Source organism: Salvia hispanica, chromosome 4 (genome assembly GCF_029641045.1).
Source record: "Salvia hispanica isolate PSC_SH4W2 chromosome 4, Shi_PSC_v1, whole genome shotgun sequence".
Taxonomy (NCBI): Eukaryota; Viridiplantae; Streptophyta; class Magnoliopsida; order Lamiales; family Lamiaceae; genus Salvia; species Salvia hispanica.
This window is the reverse complement of record NC_142695.1, coordinates 34,194,629-34,207,420: the sequence shown is the minus strand read 5'-3', so window position 1 is coordinate 34,207,420 and position 12,792 is coordinate 34,194,629. Positions and strand designations below refer to the sequence as shown.

Genomic DNA, 12,792 nt, shown 5'->3' with positions numbered 1-12,792 from the left:
TAATATTATAACAATATTTATACAAAACAAGAACATTTAAATATTAATTCTTATAATGAAAACATAAGTTTTTAAGAGTAGATATTGTTGTTTAAAATAATTTTTTTAATTATAAAATTATAATTTATCTACTTAAAATGTAATACTATCTTAATTGAATTCTAATGTAGTAAAAAGATAACTATAATAATACATCAAGTATTAGCTAGCTAATACGGAGTAACAGATTTGTCTTAAAATTTTGCAGTATGAAATTAATTCAACAAAAGATTATTGTACAAAATAGCATAACTTAGCATATCGTTGAAATATTCATCGTCCATTGACTTGGTTTTGGTTGTTCACATGGATCTGATCAAGTAATCATTTCATATCCTGTATATGTAATGGTCAAAGTTATTTTTAAATTTATATTATTCAGTAATAAAAGATAGAAAAATTTAACAGTAGTTTGTGCATTTACCTTTGTTATGCTGACTCTGAACTTGATATCATTTGTGTTCATCAATTTAAACTTTAATTTCATTCCCACATAGAGAGGGTTGTCTTTGAAGAATTCAGGCCATCCAGCATCAAGTATTATTCGGTCTGTAGTCTCCTTTATGAATGAAATCCATGTTTTGTCGTCATATTCCAGAATTGCTAGAATCCTGTCTTTGTTCATTAAGTGGCTTCTCCAGAATTTTGTTGGTATGTTCTGCAATATTTAATACAAGAAATTTTATTAATTTCCTTATTTAATAAAATAAATCCATAATTTTAGTGTAATGACTCTATAAAATTTTACGAAGTATCTTTTGTTTCTCTTTGTCAACTGAGACTTGAAAGACGCTGCAACTGTTGTTTGCGAAGAAGAAGCAATGTCTGTTTCAACTGTGGCTGCAAATTTTCATAATTATAATATCTTAAAATATTATTAAAAGAAATTCATACTGTAGTAAACTCATTACCTTTTAGACGTCTAAGCGGTATAGTACAACCTGTGATATCAAATAAGTTCACAAAAAAATGACTTTGAGCAATTAAATGAAACGTCATAAAATTTCCAATGCTCAGATCGTAATGTTGGTAAAAGTTGACCAACCATCATCTAAAGCTATTCTTCCCTCTGAAGTTGTTGAGACTTTCATTTTCCAAGTTCTTCCGGTTTTGTCTTGCAAGTTGCAGATTGGATCAATCTTGTCTCTAAAGTTGTCTTGGAAATTTACTGGAAATATCTATTTTCCCAATTATAATAAATAATTTATTTAATATAAGTTTAAATCATAAAAAACATGAACATAAAAATGAAATTTGAGAGATTAGAATAATAGTTACATACCATCTTGGTTTGCGCATCTTGGTCGAATATTTTTAAAAACTCTGGAACATTTTCGTATGGTAATATTTTTTGTTTTGACAACGCCATATCTTCTCTTATTTTGTTTAGAATGAGATGTTGATGTTGTGGTGTATGTTTTTGTAGAATAGATATTTTTGACACAGAGATGGTTTCTTATTTATTTGGTAGATCTCTGATGTAAATGATTTTGGATTGTAGTTGTTGAAAATCTGACAATTATTATTTTATTATATTTGCCACAGGAAGTTTGTTGAGTTGGAACTTTATGTGATAAATATTAAAAATTTTGTTGAAAAGTAGAATAGGATTTAGTAATAAATTTAAAAAATTATTATTATAAAGTAGATGATGAAGAAAAATATAAAAGTGAATCGACGTTTTGCTTTAATGTCTAAAAATGTAATTATTCAATTATATTGAGAATATTGCAATACGAATCACATAAATTAGTTGGAATGTAGATAAAGTGTTTAATAAGCAATAATAGTGTATTGCTGTTTTGTTTTACTTATTGTTTTTGTAGGCTTTTTTTAATTTAAAATTATATGTATAGTTAATGACAATAAATATTGTCAATAGTATTTAATTAATGAGTTTAGATTTTCGATATGTTGTATTACATTGTTTTGAAATATGGGTAAAATTTTGCTAAGTTTTTTGGAAATTGAAAAACTGAGTATGAATTGTCAATTGGTGGAAATATAATGATGAATTCATATGTAATTAATATTTGTTGATTCGTTTTATATTTTGTTATATTTTCAATGATCCAATTGTTTTGTTTTGTATTATACGTATATTTTTGTATGTATTGAATATTATTTACATTTATAATTTTAATTTTTATATTTTTAACATTTATTGTAGTACAATAAGATTTGTAACAGCAGTTTAATTTTTAAAATGGGTGAGGTGGGCCTATGCGAAAATGGTATTGGAATAATGAATTAAACTAATCATGCGCAAAATGTTTACTGTTTGCATTTTGTTTGATATATTTTTCGTTTTGAAGCATAGCATTGTGTGATCAGATTAGTGATGTGATTAAGTATAAAATAAATTCTCACATTCAAAATGACAGCATGAATTATGGTGAAGAATATTTTCAGCTTTTTCAGCATAAAATATGGTGAGGATTCTTGTCATCTTTGTTCATGTTTTCAAAAAGCGTGAAGCATAAATAAATTGAATTAAAAATTGGTAAGAGTTTGCCAACTGCACTTATTTAATGAGCCTTGCACTTTTGGTGAGGACACGAAAAATTACAGCTTCTCAAGTCTTGAGACTCTTCTGCAATTGTAATAAATCTATTTTTACTTTAATTTTCTTTGGATTTTTGTATGTACTTCTTGCTTTAGGGATTATACATTGAACCGACTCATAGTAGCAATACATTTAATTTGCTATAGATTCTTCATGATTCAATGTCAGACGGAGAGGATATGCAAGTGGAATTAGTTATAAGATCGACGAAGTTTCAGACTGGGAGCAATCACTTGTCAGAATGTGCGGCATTGGAAACTTTAGGTAATTTTTCATTAATTTAGTCTTCATTTTAGCTTCGGAGGTGGAGTCAGCGGTGGTGTCTTAGCCTTAAGGAGGTGAGGCGGGAGTGTTTTCTTTAGAACTTTTTTGGATGTTTGATGTCGATGATGAAAAGTAGTGTGATTTTCTAGGTAGAAGCGGGTATAGAAGGTGACATAATATTGCGGTATAGTGTAAGGCAAGAGGATATGGGAGAAGATCTCTCATGCACCATTATGACTATTACTGCCTCCGTCCGTGAATAGGAGTCATATTTTGGCATTTTAGTCCGTTTGCGAATAGGAGTTTGTTTACCAAGAAATGAGATTTCTAATGGCGGACGGAGGGAGTATTAATCTTGCGTCCCGTTTATGTAAATCCAAACATGGAAGTATAAGACCGAATATTCTTCAAAAGTTTACATCTTTGCATGTCTAGAAGATTATATTTATATAGGTTGGAGGTATTGTACCATATATTATTACAAATGTGGATTTGTTTTATATTTGTGTATTTTCATTGACTAATGCATTTGTATTATGTATTCTACATATTTATTGTTACTGAATTAGATTTGAATTTAATACATGTATTTGGAAAAGTTGAATATATAGTACTCCGTGTAAGATTTGTAATTGTGGTAATAATATTATTATAAAAGCGAATAATGCTAATATTTTAAATAATATATATGTATATATAGGGTCTTGTTAGGTTGAGATTATTTAGCTAAATTGAGAAATGAGATGCAATATGGGCCACTAATCCACAAGATTAACAAAATGTCAACAAATATTACATTATGTCAACAAGTGGGTATAATTGTCTTTTCATTAAATTGTGTTTGAAATCATTTTCCTAAAATCCTCTCTAAAATTCTAGCTACAAAGTCTTCAAATCTTCAACATTCAAATATTCAAATTTTCAAATCTTCAACATTTAAATCTTCAAATCTTCAACATTCATATCATCAAATCTTCAAATCTTCAACATTCAAATCTTCAAATCTTCAATATTCATATCTTCAAATCTTCAAATCTTCAACATTCATATCTTCAAATCTTCAAATCTTCAACATTCAAATCTTCAAATCTTCAACATTCAAATCTTCAAATCTTCAAATCTTCAACATTCATATCTTCAAATCTTCAAATCTTCAATATTCACATCTTCAAATCTTCAAATCTTCAACATTCAAATGTTCAAATTTTCGAATCTTCAAATCTTCAACATTCAAATCTTCAAATCTCTTCAATATTCAAATCATCAAATCTTCAAATCTTCAACATTCAATAAAATAACACTTATAATTCACATATCAATACCGAGAATATCGAATGTCAATAACTCGTATTAAAATGTCAACAACTAACAAATAACACTTACAATTCACATATCAATACCGAGAATATCGAATGTCAACAACACGTATTAAAATGTCAACAACTAAAAAACAACACTTACAATTCACATATCAATACCGAGAATATCGAATGTCAACAACTCGTATTAAAATGTCAACAACTAACAAATAACACTTACTATTCACATGTCAATATCGAGAATATCGAATGTCAACAACTCGTATTAAAATGTCAACAACTAACAAATAACACTTATAATTCACATATCAATAGCGAGAATATCGAATGTCAACAACTCGTATTAAAATGTCAACAATTAACAAATAACACTTATAATTCACATATCAATAGCGAGAATATCGAATGTCAACAACAAACATTATTTATGTCAACTACAATGTCAACAACAAACTTTATTTATGTCAACTACGATGTCAACAACAACTTTATTTATGTCAACTATTATGTCAACAACAAATATTTTCATGTCAACGACGTATATTATTTATGTCAACAGCAATGTTTTACTTTTAATTCATGTCAACAATAATTGTTTACATATAATTTGTGTCAACAACATTTTTCATAAAATTTATACCAACGATCTATATAAATCGTGTCAACAACAAATGTTATTATGTCAACGAGCTATATAATTCATGTAAAAAAATAAACATTTTCATGTCAACAACTTATATAATTTATGTCAACAATACTATTTTAGGCAATATCACAAACACCTTATCTACACAACTCAAAAATTCCAGCAACATAATCGAATTAAAAACTGCATCCATATATTTCACAAATTTCATCGTACAATTACACAAAAAATACAACCTAAACTCAACCCTCCTCACCATCACCCACAGCTCCATCTCATCCACAACTCCCACACCTTCCACAACATGACTCTCCACATCTTTCTCCACCACCAATCACACTATTTCTATTCAATTTTTACAGTGAACAAACACTTCATTTATTGCTCAACATATGAACACAACAATCACTTATTATCTCTTTGCATCATCAACAATCATATACACAATAATTAATGTCTACCACAAATATTTTCATGTCAACAACCTATATTATTTATGTCAACAACAATGTTTTACGCATATCAACAACAATGTTTTACATATAACTCATGTCAACAACATTTTTCATAAAATTTGTGTCAACGACTTATATAATTTATGTCAACAACAAACGTTATTATGTCAACGAGCAAATGCAAGTGATTTACGAAGCAGATTTGAGAGGCATAAATCGAATTAAATAAAAAATTGCAAGATTTATGCTGAAGTCGCGAGATAAAAGCGAAATTCAGCATTGAAATGAGCAGAAATCAGTATTTTCAGATTTTTTCCCAAATGTTCAAGCATTTTGATAAAAACAGCGAAAATCGTGAAGATGAACTTCAAAATAGTCGACTTTTACACAGAGCTCCGGCGAAAAAACAGAGATAGCAATTTCTCTCACTAAAAATCAGTTCACATCCAACACAATTGATAATGCAAAGCTTAATACCTCCAAATCCATACTCGAATCAACAATTAAGCTTCCGGCGAAGCGACGGCGTGAGAAGAGAAGCTGTTCGGAGCTTCGTACAGCAGGAGCGGCGAAGCGCGGTGAACAGCGGCGGCGTTAAACCGCGCGTGAGAGAGAGAGGGGGCTTGTCTGGAGGCGTCGAGGATTTTCCTTTGATTGTATTTCGAGGATATCCTTCGGATTGGATCCGGCGGAGCTGGATTTGTCGCCAGAATTCGGCCACCTCGCCTCCTCCTCTTCCCGCCACCGTCCACATCATGATCCTCCGCCTTCGCCGCGCCGATCTCTATCTCCAGTTTCGCCTTCTCCGCATCGTCTTCTCCGAGCTTCGATTTCAGCTCGCAGATATGCTCAATTCAACACAAATTCAAAAATTGAAGCTCAGTTTTCCCTGCCGCCGTCCAGATACTGATCGTCCGCCTCCGCCGCGCCGATCTTGATCTCCAGTTTCGCCTTCTCCGCATCGTCTTCTCCGAGCTTCGATTTCAGCTCGCGGATCTGCTCAATTCAACACAAATTCAAAAACTGAAGCTAAGGTTCGTGAGATGGAGATCTTCGTGTAATTGAGAAGAGGATGAATCTAAACCCCTTTCCTAACTAAAACACGGAATTACTATTCTACCCTTTCATAATAAATTAATCTAAAATTATATTTTATGTGGCAAAATCTGGACCACTCATTTAATAAAAATGAGTGGCTGATATTGCATCTCATTTCTCAATTAGCATAAAAAATCTCAATTGATTACAATCCTATATATATGTGTGTAGATTTAAAATATGGAGATTTAAAATATTGAGATTTTAAAAATGGAGATTTAAAATATTAATTGACAAAGTTGAATTTACTGTAAATTCTTAATTGTTGTTGTTGGTATTCTTTTGGACATCTGACGTACTTGGATTTTGCTTGGTTTTAGAGGGTAATCTTGCATGGTTTTGATCACATTTCGTCTATTATCGGATATGATTATGATTACTTCTCTATTATTTTGGTATTTGACCATTTTGTTAAGAATGTGTAGAAAAAGGTACAAAATATGTGGATGTGCAGCAGCCTTGGTTTGAGACAATATTAACTGGAGATTTTAAAGTCCAATCAGCTCCTAATGCATATCAATCTCTTCGTCTTCGAAAGAGCTTCGCATGGGTATCTCGCACGCCTCAATCGAAGTTCGGTAGAAGAAGTTATGGCCGATATAAGAACACTGCGCGTTCCAGAAAATTCACGCGGCCGGGTGAATTAACCACCCGGCCGGGTACAGCGTTCTGCGCGGAAACAGTCAGAAAGTGGTCAAAAATGACCACCCGGCCGGGTGAACTTTACTCTTTATAATTCTACCCGGCCGGGTACGCTATTTTGGCGTATTTTTATGCCAAAAACGCGATTTTTTATGGGGATTAAAAGGAAGAACACCTAGGGTTCACACATGCTACACTCCACCGCCTATCACACATTCCACACTTCCCCAAGAACACCTTGAAGAGAGATTTGAAGATTGAAGACTACAAATCGAGAGATTGGAGTCTCTAATCCATAGAATCATTCCACAGGAGTATTTATTTGCTTTCTTTGATGTATTTGATTGAATCCATTATTTTGGTTTTCATGAAGAACATGAGTAGCTAATTTTATTGTGGAGTTTTGGTGAAGACTACAATGGATGTTTGTGATTAATTCAAGGACTTCTTTAGATTGCTTAGCTCTTGTGGTTTCTTTGTTCATTCTTGTGCCTTTTCAATTCAATTGCTTAGCTACCAATTGAGTTTGTTTACCTTTATAGTTGTAATCGAGAGATACCTATCTAGGTTTGATAAAAGAGTGAGCATCACTTTGATAATCTACACTCGAGAGAAGGGAACCTTAGTGAGGGCTTGGGTCTTTTGTTCTTTGGAGTTAATCTAAACATATTAGAAGGAGACTTCAATATTAAGGGCTAATCAATGGAGTGAGTACACTCGCGAGGGGGCTCAACCTAGACTAGCGACTTTCCTAGTAATCCTAGAGACATAAAATGAGTAATCGAAGTTGTTGAATCAATTCACGAAAATTCCATTGTAGTTGGATCCAAAACTCTACTCTTCTCTTTGTGGTATCTTTTCGCTTGTGTTTATTTCCTCTTGTTACTTTTAATTCATTTTTCATTGTTATATGCTTATAGTAGTGTTAGAACAAAACCTTTTCTCTTTGGATTATCTAGATAGTAGTCAAAGTTTGTTCGTGGTACTTGAGTTGATACAATCTTGTCTCTGTGGGATACGATACTCTTGTTTGCTAATTGCTACACTAGCCCCGTACACTTGCGGGTATTATTTGTGTTAAAATAAATCGAGTCCAGAAGATTTGTCTTGAAGTATGCAGTCTAGGCCTATTATCCTTACTTGATATTTTTCTTGGAAATGTGTTGGGAAGATTTGTTTTATTATTTAACATAAATGTTATTAAACTTTTGTGAATGCAGATAATACTAGGAATTATTTTGAAAAAAAAAACTATAAGTACTAAAAAAAAAACTATAAGTACTAAACAAATTTTAGTACAAGTGAAAATTTTTCTCAAAAGATATCTTCAGCATATGTTGACAATTAACAAATACATACTAACTTGGATTGTTATTCGGGTGTAAATATTGTGTAGAACTCTGGAATGTCATTCCAATCTAATGAGAAATCTGATGATGTAGACATTCTGAACAAAGAAAATTACTGAGATTAACAAAGAGAATTGTGGAAGATGAGATTTGTTTTGAGGTATGATAAGATTTACACTGAGTATAGATATTGTATAGGTGTCGTGGTTGTTGCCATTATTATTTGGTAAATGAAAAAGATATACACTTTAACAAAAAAAAATAAAAAGATATACATGAGTTGTTTCTATGTGGGTGTAGTAGTTGTTGCCACTTGCCATTACGTAGGATCAACTATTTAATAATATTTTAGTATATTTACTTTTTTAATCACTTAGGAAAATGTGACTGGCTGGCTATTAATATTATGTTTGGAGATCATTATCTTAAATATAGTTCTACTTTTGTAATAATAAAGTGTTGTTACATTGGTAGTAGATATTTAGAGAAAAATATGTTCTTTACATGTTTAATTTATTAGTTGTTCTTTCAAGAATTTTTTATATATTTTGTTATATAGTATGTAGATATGTAGAGAAAGATATTTACGTATATGTTTACGAGAATGAGTACAGGGGTGTACTATATATAATTTCATTTTTGATTTTGTAGTAGTACGTTTATATTAGATATTTCATTGTGACATGTCAAAGTAATATTAATCGTTAATTACTTAAATTCAATATATTAATAGTAATTTTTCTATGTTGTAAAATTTCAAATTGATTGAATCATTTACTTTTATGACAAAAGTTAATAGTAATACTACTGTTAGAAATGAGTATGAAATCTTAAAATAATACTACTTAGTTGTTACATATTTTTGGTATGAAATCTTAAAATAATCTCCTTAGTCTTAACTAGAGAGAGTATGTTTTTGTTATAAATTTATAAGAAAATATGTATTCTTAAATATTGAATTTCGTCAGTTGCGCAACGCGCGGGGGATATACCTTTAGATTATGTTATATTTTCAATGTGGTGCAATTGTTTTATTTCATATATGTATATTTTTGTATGCATTGAATGCTATAACAATCATCACGAAGAATTCTGGAATATTGTCGTCCATGTATAATTTGTCCGTTGATGTCGCCATTTGGTTATAGAGATTTTTTACAGATTTTAATTGATTTGTAATTTAAGAGAAGATTCGCTTGAGTTTTTGTTTTGTGTTGGTGTATTGGTTGTTGGTTTTATTTATTGGTAGGTGAAAGATAAATAACTAATATTATAATTTGATGAATATCTACTAATAGTGCAAAAGAGTATAGTTACATTCTTAAAAATCATTATATAAATATACATTAATATTATTGTTTGATCACATTCCTGTTAATATTAATGTTGTTAGTTGTGTTATGCTCAAGACTGATACTTGATATTCAAAATTAATTATTGACATCATACTTTTAGAACATTCAATGATGAAATGTAACTAATTAATTTTATAATGATATGAAAATAATTAATTAATATCATATTAAGATTATATGTAATATTCAAAATTAATTATTGACAGCTCGTGTTTCTTCTATTTAAAATGTAATCCTATCTTAATTGAATTCTAATGTTGTAAAAAATAATTATAATAATAATCTTTAAAAAATAACTAACCTTTGTGAAGAAAATTATAAAATAAATTTTCACATTCATAATGATGGCAAGAAATACGGTGAGGAATATTTTCAGCTTTAATCAGTATGAAATATGGTGAGGAATCTTGTCAGCTTTGTTCACGTTTTTTCAAAAAGCCTAAAGAATGGGATGACTCATGTCTGAAATAAGAAGCCTTGGAATCCATTAATTAAATGAAAAATTGCTAAATTGTTTGATAAGTTCGCTTATTTAATGAGCCTTGCGTTTGTGTCGAGGACACCAAAAAATACAATTTCTCAAGTGTTGTGACTCTTCTTCATTTGTAATAAATCTTTTGTAATTGTAATTTTCTTTGAATTTTTGTATGTACTTCTTGCTGTTAGGTATCAGAAGGATGAAATTTCAGATCGGAAGCATTCACTTGTCGGAACGTGCGGCATTGGAAATTTTAGGTATTTTTTTAATTAATTTAGTCTCCATTTTAGCTTCGGAGGTGGAGTTGGAGGTGGTGTCTTAGCCTTAATATCAGGGTAGAGTGTTTTCTTTAAAATCTTTTTGTATGTTTAATGTTGATGATGAAAAGTGGTTTGATTTTGTAGGTAAGAGTGGGTAGACAAGGTCAAATAATATTGTGGTGTAGTTTAAGATAAAAGTGTGTGGGAGTAGATCTCCCATTATTAAGATGTTTACTCCTTATTAAAACCTGTGCTGAAATGTAATGGGACTCTTATTCACGGACGGTGGGAGTATTAATCTTGCCTCCCATTGATGTAAATCCAAACATGGATTTATAAAATCTTGCCTCCCATAAAATCTTGTCTCCCATTGATGTAAATCCAAACATCGGATTATAAGACTGTATATTCTTCAAAAGTTCATACTCTTGGTATGTTTATATTTATATAGATTGGAGGTATTGTGCCATGTAGTAGCACGAATGATGTAAGAAAATATATTTTGAATTTTGTTATTATTTATTTGAAAGAGTATGTCAATCGGTGATAAAGTCATAATTGATTTTAAAAGTAGATGTCATTATTATATGTGGATTTGTTTTATATTTGTGTATTTTCACTGATGGAACAATGTTCTTCTTTTTTGTTGTTGTTGTTGTTGCATTGCTGGATGTTCCAATTGTTTTAGTTGCTTCATGCGTTGTTAGTGTAAAATCTGTAACAAGTTAGTTTATCTTAAGCCATGTTTGGTAGGGGTGATAACTCATCTAGGAATGGAATTTTATGAAAAAAAATATTATTTTTTGGGTTTTTGTTTCACCTAGAATATTAAGGAAATTGATTGAACAGTTAAGAGACTGAGTTTCCATTTTGAAAATGAACAGAGTGTAATGTTTTTTTAATCTGAACCTCTTGATATTATTTTGGATCGAAAAACAGGTCATCAAAGCAAGTTTTTAGGTTGGATGGAAGCAAATAAAATATATCCTCAAGGTAGGGATCTCACTTAGAAGAGTTTCCAACAAGATTTATTTGGAAGGGTAATTGTTGGCAACCTCGGAAGCAGAGATTTGCTATTGGGAGAATGTTTTATATTGCTCCTGGTTCTGGTGAAATGTACTACTTGAGATGTTTGTTAAACATAGTTCGTGGAGCTACATCTTATGAAGAAATTGTTAGAGTTTGTATACTATAAATCACCTTTCGAGTGATTTAATATTGTTAAAACTCTTATTTTATTTTCGAAAGGAATAAACAGATTATTGAAGAGACTAGAGTAGACGTTACTGACAAAAGCAGATCTGGTTCTAACTACCAACAACTTCATCTTCTTCGGGAATCAAACGAGAATAGCAGATAAAACAGAGTATTAAACACCATGAAAACAGAGCAAACTTCAGATCTAAACTTAAAATGAGAAATTAAAGCCTAAACTAACAGATCTACGCTACTGGACCTAAAGGATGCAGAAACCGAAAGTGAACAGCCATAATCATGCACAACGTAAACAGCAAACACCAAACCAAATACGCGAAACTCCAACTCAAATACACCACGATTCAACAATTCCAGACATCTCCATACACAAATCCCCAACCTCCAACAACAAACCAGCAGATCTTAGCTCCAAACATCCAACAATAAACAAAGAACGAAAGTAAAAAAGCAAGAAATAAAGATCAACTCAGCGAGATCCAACAAAAGCCAACATAAACTTTCATAATAAAGAGAAATAGGTTCGAATCCAGTAGATCAAAGCAAGAACTAGAGTTATGAAACTTAAAAACCAACGAGTACTAAACGAAAACAAACTAAACAAAAGCAAAGTAAATATTGTTTCTTCGCCTTCACAAGGCAGTGTTACACAGCAACAAAATAATGATGATGAGAACCACGGTGGCCATTATCCTCCATCTCCAAGTGCGCAGCAAGTGAAATGAGAAATTTGAAGTGTGGAACTAAGGAATGGAACGAGAGCTTGAGCTAAAAGTGAGTGTAGAAGTGGTTGTCTTGTTATTCAAGGTTGAGCTCTTTATATATGTGAGGCTCTGATCCCTAGGGTATCCCTCCGGTAATTGGACGCTTTTGCCCTTGAATAAGACTCTCTAAAATAATCAGCTCTTGCTCCATTCTGCTCCTGTCGCCAACTTTTGATTCTCCCAGGTCTGGACGACGACTTCTGATTTTTACTTTAATTTCATCTCTTTTGCATCTGCCATGTCAGGTAACAGCAACTCCTAGGTTCGGCAGATTTACTACGCACCTGAACTCATAAACGCACATTAGCGCCCCAAATGCACAGAATTTTAACCCTTAACCAA

The 12,792-nt window shown here is 31.3% G+C and overlaps 1 protein-coding gene across 2 annotated transcripts; it reads right to left on the bottom strand.

Annotated features, from left to right (window-relative positions):
- Window positions 1-150: 150 nt before the first annotated feature.
- LOC125191768 (uncharacterized) lies at window positions 151-1,441 on the bottom strand. 2 transcript variants are annotated; one of them, XM_048089180.2, is made up of 6 exons: window positions 1,322-1,441; window positions 1,085-1,217; window positions 951-980; window positions 788-879; window positions 464-697; window positions 151-375 (listed from the first exon to the last, which is right to left on the bottom strand). In XM_048089180.2, the coding sequence occupies exons 1-6, from the start codon at window positions 1,406-1,408 to the stop codon at window positions 364-366; spliced, it is 588 nt and encodes a 195-aa protein (XP_047945137.2). In that variant the 5' UTR covers window positions 1,409-1,441; the 3' UTR covers window positions 151-363. The 2 variants fall into 2 exon arrangements, with proteins under 2 accessions (XP_047945137.2, XP_088925765.1); XM_089069639.1 differs by having other exon boundaries at window positions 788-873.
- Window positions 1,442-12,792: the final 11,351 nt, after the last annotated feature.